Raw genomic sequence first — 10,574 nt, forward strand, 5'->3', positions numbered from 1 at the left:
CCCTCTGCCTGGGTTCAAATCTTGGCTCTTCTACTTTCTGGCTGTGTGATCTTAAGTAAGTTATCTAAACTCGAACTCGGTTGCCTCATCTGTAAAAAAAGGAATAATAATAGGTCCAGATTTTATCACAGTAAGTAGCATCTTCCTCTGTTCTTTTACCCCAGCTATGAGATTGAAGTATACCTGTGTGTGTGTATATATACATACACATATACATACACATTGTGTGTGTGTGTGTGTGTCTGTGTGTGTGTGTGTGAAAGAGAGAGAGAAAGAGAAAATGTATGATGATCCTTATTATTTCTTTCTTGGCACAAAAGCACACGGACTAGCCAGTTCTGTTTCTGTAGAATTTACAAATAATTTGAGTTTAATTTATTTGCCTGATGTTCTCTCTGTTTTCTTAAAATGACTTGATTTTCTTGTTTTTATTACACGCTATATTATTTATGGCAAAACCCCACAAAGTACAATTAAGTAGAAAGACTAAAACCAACTATAATCCCCAAACCTAGCAATAACCAGTGATAAATTTTAGACATTAATGATATATTTCCAGATCCTCAAATTTACACAGCATCTTAAGACTCATTTTCTTAGTCCATTATATTTTATGATTCTCAGTCTATGTCAAAATCATATATTTTCTTATTGGAGTATACAGTTCATTTACAGTATTGTGCCTATCTCTGCTGTACAGCAAAGTGACTCAGTTTTATACATATATACATTCCTTTTTTAATATTCTTTGAAAGTCTTGGTTTATCCCAAGAGATTGGATATAGTTCCCTGTGCTATACAGTAGGACCTTATTGTTTATGCATTCTCAATGTAATAGTGTGTATCTACCAACCCCAAATTCCCAGTCCATCCCTCTCCTTCCCCTTGGCAACCACAAGTCTGATCTCTATGTCTGTTTTGTAGATATGTTCATTTGTGCCATATTTCAGATTCCACATATAAGTGGTATCATGTGGTATTTCTCTTTCTGACCTACTTTTCTTAGTGTAATAATTTCTAGTTGCACCCATGTTACTGCAAATGGCATTATTTTGTCCTTTTTTATGACTGAGTAGTATTCCATTGTACATATGTACCACATCTTCTTTATCCATTCATCTGTCGATGGACATTTAGTTTGCTTCCATGTCTTGGCTATTGTGAATAGTGCTGCTATGAATCTAGGGGTACATGTATCTTTTTGAGTTATACTTTTGTCCAGGTATCTGCCCAGGACTGGGATTGCTGGATCATATGGTAACTCTATTTTTAGTTTTTTGAGGAACCTCCATACTGTTTTCCATAGTGGCTGCAGCAACCTACATTCCCCCACTAACAGTGTAGGGGAGTTCCCTTTTCTCCACAGACTCTTTAGCATTTGTTATTTGTAGACTTTTTAATGATGGCCATTCTGACCAGTGTGAGGTGGTACCTCATTGTAGTTTTGATTTGCATTTCTCTAATAATTAGTGACGTCAAGCATCTTTTCATGTGCCTACTGGCCATCTGTATGTCTTCTTGGGAGAAATGTCTATTAAGGTCTTCTGCCCATTTTTCGATTGGGTTGTTTGTTTCAAAACCATATATTTTCCAAATCAATGGCTACATGGTATTTACAGCACATGATTATAATATAATCTCCACTAGAAATTGGAGAACCTGATCTTTTCAAGAAAAAGGCATACGTTTATAGCAAAACAATTAACAGAAAGTTTTTTCTTCATCTTCCTTGGCAGAGTTTCATCCATAGTCAATATAATGGAAAATTCTAAGACGTATGACTCTTTTCAACATGAACTTCAGGATTATATTAGAAAGCAAAGAGCCAGAGGATTACAACCAGAGGTTTGCTTTAGAAAGGGGATAGAAGACTGTGTACAGAGAAGAGGACCACACTGCACCCAGACCTCCAATGCTGGAGCAGAGATTCCCCTTCAGGAGGCCCCACAAGTCCCCCAGTTCCTACAAAAGGCCAAAAACAGTGGAAAGCCGCTTACCCACACTGTCCAATATTCGTCACTTCCGGCAAAGACTGGAACCTGTAAATCACTGTCAGAAAAAACGCGACCATTTCTTCAATATCCGGTGGTTTCCGAGCCCACCTGTGCAAGGAATGACCACTGGCCCACACACAGCACAACACAGAGAAGAGGCCAGCTGCTTCTCAGAGGACCACACCAGCGTCCATCAGGCAGGAGATCAAGATGGAGGCTGGACGGGAAGGTCCAGGGAGAAGGGAGGAGGAGGACATGGCGGTGAGGACCAGGTATCGTGGAAGAGGAAGCACCACAGGGATGAAGACGACGAAGATTCCCACAAGGGGAACAGGAGGGAGGCCAGAGCGGCGCCAGGAAGCACAGAGAAGTCCAAGTACAGAAAGAAGAGCGCCCATGATTGGGACACCATGAAGGAGGGAAGAAAGTCCAGTAGAGAGAAGAAGCATCCTGGCAAAGATAGCACCCAGGAGGGGGGCTTGTGGGATGAAGCTATCCTCGGTGGTTGTTCCTGATGCTGGAGATCTGGGACCTGGATATTAAATGATTTGGATCCATTGGAAAGGCTGGATTAAATGGTATTGAAGCAATTCAATAGCCATACTTCAAAGAGAATAAAATTAGATCCCCACCTCAGACTCTGTTCAAATATAAAAACCCAGTTGGTTTAAAGAGGTCAATTGAAAACCAAAATAGAAAAGTGTTCGAAGAAAATATAGGAAAATTGTTTTCAGTCTTGGAATATGAACGGCTTTCCTGAACAAGACACGTTAGCCAGGGGCCATGAAAGAAGAAAAAATAATACATGTATTTGCAAAAACATTTAAACTCTGCATATAACAGAAGATTTTGTGGTACGTTTTCTTTAAAACAGAAATTAAAAGATATGCATTTGTGCATATGCATTGAGCAGCTCCAGAAAGATACACAAAACACTGGTAACTGGGCTCTGGGGGCAAGAACTGAGCTGGGGGAAGCGGGTAGACGGAGGTAGCTGGTAGACTTTTCAAAGTGTACATTTCTATTTTGAATTTTGTACTATATGAGACTACTACCTGTCCGATAAATAAATATTTTAAAGGTAAGAAACAGATTGGGAAGAGATATTTGCCACACTCTCTACTAATATCTCTTGTGCCCGTGATCAAATGACTGCCTCTTAGCTCCAAGCAGCTTCTTTGCTCCGCTTTGTGAAACGACCCTGTCACCGTGTCTCCTTTGCCAGCCAGCTACTTAGTCTCTTCCAGTAGAGGGTGCTGGAAGGACACCATAAACTGGGAGCTGGAGGGACTTTCTTCCTTTTCCAAGGTTTGCCAGTTTTCCGGGGCAGCAACTCTTGTCTTTGTGGGCGTGTGATCTCGCGGCAGCCCAAGCCTTTTGACATATTTCTTTGTCACTGGGGGGCTGTGTGACCTGAGAGATCCATGTTCTCTCTGCAGAGCTCTGAACCTCAGTCATGGGAGGCCCTCTTCCAAGTTTCTCTCCCCTGTTCACCCTCCCTTAACCATCAAGGGTGGGCAACCTTCAGCCTGCAGGCCAGATCCAGCCCTCTGCCTGTTTTGTGTACAGCCCTTCACCAAAGAACCGTTTTCACGCTGGAACCCCAGAGAGGCAAAATGTTATCCCCCAACAGTGGATCCCATTCTTCTCATTAAAGAACTTTGTTACAAAGCTTGTACTCAATTATGATTATAGTTTTAATTTCATCAATACAAAGATTGTGGAAATTTGTTTTCTGTTCTGTGTTATCATATAAGTACCTACATAATATCCTTGATTGTGCCTCTTATTCCACAAAAACCTAAACTATTCACCACCTGGCCCTTTACACAAAAAGTTCGCCAATCCCTACCTGTCTTTTTTTTTTTTTCTTATTTTTTGGCCGTACCACGTGAGACCTTAGTTCCCCTACCAGGGGTCGAACCCATGCCCCCTGCAGTAGAAGTGCGGAGTCTTAACCACTGGACCACCAGGGAAGTCTGCCTGCTGTCGTTTTTTTATACCCCTTTGGGTTGTTAACCACCTTTTATTAGTTAAAAATTCTTTATATCTAATTTTCTCTGTTTAAATTACTGGTATGGTTTGTCTCTTGATTCGACCCTGAATGATATAACCCTAATAGACAAATAGCTTCTACCATTTAATAAGAAAATATGAACAACCCCATAGGAAAATAGGCATTTCTCTATTCATTTAGTTAACAAATAGTGAATTCCTGTCATTGTTCTAGGCACTGAGATAAAGCAGAGAATGAAATACAAGTGAGATACAAAGAAGGAAAGTAGGAAGGAAGGCTTTGCGGATGTATATATAATACAGCTCATTTCTGGGATTGGGTCATGATGAGCAGGTAACCCACCTGCATGTGGGTCTGGATGGACTTTGAGAGTCTTGCAGGTTGCTAGAGTGTCCATTGTTTGCTGTTCGGTATCATCCCACATGTGTAGAACCTCTGGCATCCTTAGTCCCCCTCCACTAAATGCTGGTAACTCCCTCTCCTTACCCCAAACACAGACGATCAACAGAGGCCCCCATAAATCTACAAAATGTGCCCCCTTCCCAGAAGTTTCTGCTCCCTCTGAGAATGCCCGGCTTAGCCTTCGAGTTCAACTGAACAAACATTTAGAAATTGAGTCCCTGATTTCTTCTGTCCCTGAAGACAACCCAGTGACACAAACAAGGCTGGTATCTTCCCTCCATTTATCAAAGGAGGAAATCAAGACCTCAGGGGCTGGAAGAACCAAGCAACAATTCCAACCCAGATCCTCTGAGACCTGACCCAGTGCTCTTCCCACCTTTGTTTCCAAATGCTACTTTAGGCAATGCACAAACACAGCATCAAACAACATTAAATGACACAGGGGGAAGGCGGTTCACTGTTCAGTTCTCCTCCATGCCCTGTGCTCTGCAAGGAGAGAGGCTCCGTTCAGTGCTAATGTGTCTTTACCCCCCTCTCTAGGGCTGTTCACCTCCCCTGCTGACTTCAGCTTTTGTTTGCATGGTATGTAACAGTTACTTTCCATGTATGGCTCTTGTTATTCGACTTTTTTAAGAACATAAATTTACTTGAGTTTTTCTTTTTAAGTCAATTTAAAGAAAATTCCATCCTGGAATACACAAATCTGGAAAAATAAAGGTGAGGGGTGAATAACGACAGGGAGGGAAACATCAGCCTAAACCATGCCTTATATGTTTCAAATACAGGCTGACATGTTGAGGTATAAGGTAAAGATTCAAATAAGGAATAATTTGGGGGGGTTGCAATCTGGTTATGAATAGTTAGTATATCTAAAGCTGTGTCTGGAGGTTGGGAAAGTTTTTAGGCTGAATGGCTTGGGCTTTCTAGGAGGGTCTGGGTTAGTTGTGTTTCATCAGGAAGCAATAACCCCTTGGCTGTTTCAGATGCACTTCACATCATCTGAGCTCCTTAACTTGAAAGTTCTTTACTAGAAAGTTCACGTGTCTACGTCACTGTCCCCTGCAATGTTAGGATCATTTTTTCCAGCATACAATTGAGAAAACTGGGGCTCAAAGGGTTGAGTAAATGTACCCAAGTTACCCAGGTGGTGAGTGGTAGGACTAGAAGGGGCTCCTGCTTTCCCAACACCACCCTTGCCTCCCTTCCCTGCAACCACCCGCTGAGAATGATGGGTACAGAAGGATCAGGGACAGAGGACTCAGGGCAGGTAAGTATCAGGACCGTGGATTTTAGCATGGGAGTTCATGGGTGACGTGGAGCTTGAACTGACTGTAATTGTCTGGCAACACGTCTGTGTCAGTCAGGAGATGCAGCTCCTGAAGGGCAGGAAATGGCTCTCACACACACCTTGATTTCCCCAGACTGAGCACGGGGTTAGATGGCTCCCTCTACGCGTTTGTCGAATGAATGGCACGAGGGCAAGAAAGCTTTTCTAGATCAGCACAGCCTGCAGAGGCTGGAGAGTAAAACTGGAAACGTGGTTCAGCTTAGACGATTTACAGTCATTAATGCCTCTGCTGCATTGACTACAGCACAGGAATGGCTACAGCTCTAAAAGCATTCACAGGCCAAAGCAGCTCAGTGGTCGATCTTTTACAAAGGTCACACTAGAGACCAATATCCCTTAAGAATATAGATACAAAAATCCTCAACAAAATACTAGCAAACCAAACCCAACTGCATATTAAAAAGATTACACACTGTGACCAAGTGGGATTTGTTCTGGGAATGCAAGGACCATTCAACATAAGAAAATTAATCAATGTAATACACCACATTAACAGAACAAAGGGGGAAAAAAAAAAACACAGAATCGGGCTTCCCTTGTGGTGCAGTGGTTGAGAGTCCACCTGCCGATGCAAGGGACACGGGTTTGTGCCCCAGTCTGGGAAGATCCCACATGCCACAGAGCAGCTAGGCCCATGAGCCATGGCCACTGAGCCTGCGCGTCCGGAGCCTGTGCTCCGCAACAAGAGAAGCCACAACAGTGAGAGGCCTGCGTACCGCAAAAAAACCAAAAAGATAAAAAAACAGAATCATCTCACTTGAAGCAGAAAAAGCATTTGACAAAATTCAATAACCTTTCATCGTAAAAAACACTCAGAAAATTAGCAATAGATGGGAAATTCTTCAACACGATAGAATACACTTAGATGTACAATAAAACCATAGCCAACATTACACTCAGTGGTGAGTGACTGAAAGCTTTTCCCCTAAGATCAAAAATGAAACAAAGTTATTTGCTTTCATCATTGCTATTCCACATTATACTGGTAGTTTTACCAAAGCAATTAGATAAGAAAAAGAAATAAAGGCATCCAAATTGGAAAGGAAGAAGTAAAACTATCTCTATTCTGAGAAGGCATGATCCTATATGTAGAAAATCTCAAAGAATCCACACACACAGAAAAACTACTAGAGCTAATAAACATTAAGCAAAGTTGTACGGTACAAGATCAATACACAAAAATCAGTTGTGTTTCTATACACCAGCAGTGAGCAATCTAAAAAGGAAATTAAGAAAACAATTCAATTTACAATAGCATCCAAAAGAATAAAATACCAAAGAATAAGTTTAACCAAAAGGTGAAAGACTTGTACACTGATACCAAGAAAAAAAAAATTGCTGAAGGAAATTAGAGAAGACCTAAATAAATGGAAAGAAATTCTATGTGCATGGATTGGGAAACATAGTATTGTTCAGATGGCAAATGGGGAGGGAGAAGGGTAAGCTGTGATGAAGTGAGAGAGTGGCATGGACATGTATACATACCAAACGTACGGTGGATAGCTAGTGGGAAGCAGCTGCATGGCACAGGGAGATCAGCTCGGTGCTTTGTGACCACCTAGAGGGGTGGGATACGGAGGGTGGGAGGGAGGGAGATGCAAGAGGGAAGAGATATGGGAACATATGTATATGTGTAACTGATTCACTTTGTTGTAAAGCAGAAAATAACACACCATTATAAAGCAATTATACTCCAATAAAGATGTTAAAAAATTTTTTTAATAAAATAAAAATATAATAATAAAAAAGATGGCAATACTACCCAAAGCAATCTACAGATTCAATGCAATTCCTATTAAAGTTTCAACAGCTTATTTTGCAGAAATGGAAAAGATGACTCTTAAATTCACATGGAAATATAATGGGCCCCAGAAGGGTAAACCAATATTTAAAAAGAACAGAGTTGGACAACTCACACTTCTCCATTTTAAAACTTACTACAAAATTACATGTATTAATCAGGGCTCTTCAGAGAAAGAGAACCAATAAGATATATATATATATATATATATATATATATATATATATATATATATAGAGAGAGAGAGAGAGAGAGAGAGAGAGAGAGATAATTTATTAAAGGTATTGGCTGTCTCAAGCATAATGGCTGAGAAGTCCCATGAACTTCTGTCTGTAAGCTGGAGACCCACAAAGGCCTGGGTTTTGTTGTTCAAAGGCCTGAGAGCCAAAGGTGTAGATTCCAGTTCTAGTTCAAAGGCCCGAGAACCAGGAGTGCTAAGGGCAAGAGAAGATCAATCTCCCATCTCAGGCAGACAGGCAGAAGGAGGGCAAATCCAACTTTCCTTCACCTTTTTGTTCCATTCAGGCCCTCAACACATTGGATGTTACTCACCCACACTAGGTTGGGCCATCTGCTTTAAGCAGTCCACTAATTCAAATGCTACTCTCTTCTAGAAACAATCTCACAGACACACCCATAAGTGATGTTTAAACAGATATCTGGACATCCGTGGCCTAGTCAAGTTGACATAAACTTGACTATCACACTATAGTAATCAAAATGATGTGTTGCTGGCATAAGGATAGACATATACATCAATGAAATAGAGTTGAGAGTCTAGAAATAAGCCCATATCTCTGTGGTCAACTGACTTTCAACAAGCATACTAAGACTATTCAATGGGGGGGGGGTAGAATAGGCTCTTCAACAAATGATGCCAGAACCACTTGATAGCCACATGCAAAAGAATGAATTGAAGTTGGACCCCTACCTCACACCATGTATAAAAGTGAACTCAAAGTGAAGCAATAACTGAATTATAAGAGCTAAAACTATAAAACTCTTAGAAGAAAACATCAGGGTAAATCTTCATGACCTTGGATTTAGCAATCGATTTTGAAATATGACACCAAAAGCATGAGCAACAAGAGAAAAATAGAAATATTGGACTTCATCAAAATTAGAAAGTTATGTGCATTAAAGGACATTATTAACAAAGTGAAAAGACAAGCAGCTGTATGGGAGAAAATAGTTGCAAATCATATATCAGAGAAGGGTCTGGTATCCAGAATATATAAAGAGTTCTTATAATTCAACAAGAAAAAGACAACCTAATCTTTTAAATGCGCAAATGATTTGAATAGACACACAAATAAGAAATACAAATAGCCAAGAAGCATATGAAAAGATGTTTAACATCATTAGCCATTAACAAAATGCAAATCAAAACCACAATAAGATACTACCTCACAGCCACTGGGATGGATATATTTAAAAAAAAAAAAAAAAGAGCAGAAAGTAACAGGTGTCGGTGAGGATGTGGGGAAACTGGAACCCTCATACATTGTTGGTGGAAATGTAAAATGGCACAGCTGCTATAAAAACAGTTCAGCAGTTCCTCAAAAAGTTAAACACAGAATTACCATATAACCTAGCAATTATACTCCTAGGTATAGACACAAAAGAACTGAAAACAAGTACTCAATACATACTTACACAAGAAAGTTTATAGCAGCATTATTGACAATAGCCAAATAAGTAGAAACAACCCAAATGTCCATTAATAGATGAGGGGATAAACAAAATGTTGTATATATGTACAACAGAATATTACTCAGCCATAAAAAAGGAATGAAGTACTGATACATGCTACAAAATGGATGAACCTCAAAATCATTACTGGAAGTGAAAGAAGCCAAACACAAAAAGCCACATATTGTACGATTCTGTTTATGCGAAATATTTGGAATATGTAAATCAATAGAGAGAAAATGAAGATTAGGATTAGGATAGATCCCCCCAGGATTTGGGGCGGGGAGGGAGCAATAAGGAGAAACTGCTTAATTGGTACAGAGATTTCCTTTGGGGAGAGGAAAATGATTTGGAATTAAATAGAGATGGTGGCTGCACAACATCATGAATGTACTAAATACCACTGGATTATATCCATTTTTAAATGGTAATTTTGTGCTTTGTGAATTTCACTTAAAAAAAAAAAAAAAAAACTCACACTGATGTGAGGTCTCCCCAGCTCTGCCCTGTGTACGCTCAAGCCTCAGCGGTTGCTCCTGGTTAGGAAATATGGAGGGAGACTCTGGCCTCTGGCTGGGCTGTAGGAGCAGCCCCACACTCAGGACATGCTCCTCCCCCTCTAGTGACTTTGAACTCTCTGAACTGAGCTCAGCAGTGCCGGTCCCCAGCGATGGGTAAGGGAGCTGAGGCAGGAATAGGCTGGAAAGGAGACCGGCTTTGGACGCTGAAAGTGGCCCTGCCCCATGGCCTGCCCCACCTTCCCACTCGCTGCTTCCTCTGCTAACGTGCACTTGAACAGCAAGATCACCCTGACAAGTCTCCCTGCCCAGAGTTCGACTGCACCACCGGCAGACAGAGCTGCAGGGCACGGCACAGCAGGAGGGGAGAGCAGGGCGAGGGGACACACACGCACGCACACACACACACACACGCACACGCGCGCGCGCACACACACACACACAGCTTCAAAGTGGGCGGGCATCTTTGCTGATCTGCTAACTCCCCATTTCAGTGTTATTTTAACAGAAATTACACATTGGGGGGGTGGGGGGCGGGTAGAGAGAGCATCCTAATCTTCTCAGTTCTTCCGGACTCTGAAGGTCAAGGTCTGGCTTTGCCCCGGCCCAGACTGGCACCCCAGCTCACCTTCCTCAGCATCAGACTATGTGTCACTGTCAGTTCACTTTCCTTCACCCTCACAAGTGTGTGCCCTTGAGGGAAGGGCCTGGGTCTTGGTGACTTCAGGTTCAGCTGGCCCTGGAGTACACAGGAGGCTGTCAAAAACCACTCAAAAAGGAAGGAAGTGGACTTCCCTGGTGG

The 10,574-nt window shown here is 41.5% G+C and overlaps 1 protein-coding gene across 1 annotated transcript; it reads left to right on the forward strand.

Annotated features, from left to right (window-relative positions):
- Positions 1-1,912: 1,912 nt before the first annotated feature.
- LOC131765613 (lysine-rich coiled-coil protein 1-like) lies at positions 1,913-2,509 on the forward strand. The gene has a single exon (XM_059079374.2). It carries the CDS (start codon positions 1,913-1,915, stop codon positions 2,507-2,509), a length of 597 nt encoding a protein of 198 aa, XP_058935357.1.
- The last annotated feature ends 8,065 nt before the right edge of the window (positions 2,510-10,574 follow it).

This window comes from Kogia breviceps, chromosome 11, assembly GCF_026419965.1.
Source record: "Kogia breviceps isolate mKogBre1 chromosome 11, mKogBre1 haplotype 1, whole genome shotgun sequence".
Classification (NCBI taxonomy): Eukaryota; Metazoa; Chordata; class Mammalia; order Artiodactyla; family Physeteridae; genus Kogia; species Kogia breviceps.

Excerpts from the sequence above, each read along its gene's own strand:
- LOC131765613 (XM_059079374.2), top strand. The coding sequence starts at position 1,913 with ATGCTGGAGCAGAGATTCCCCTTCAGGAGGCCCCACAAGTCCCCCAGT.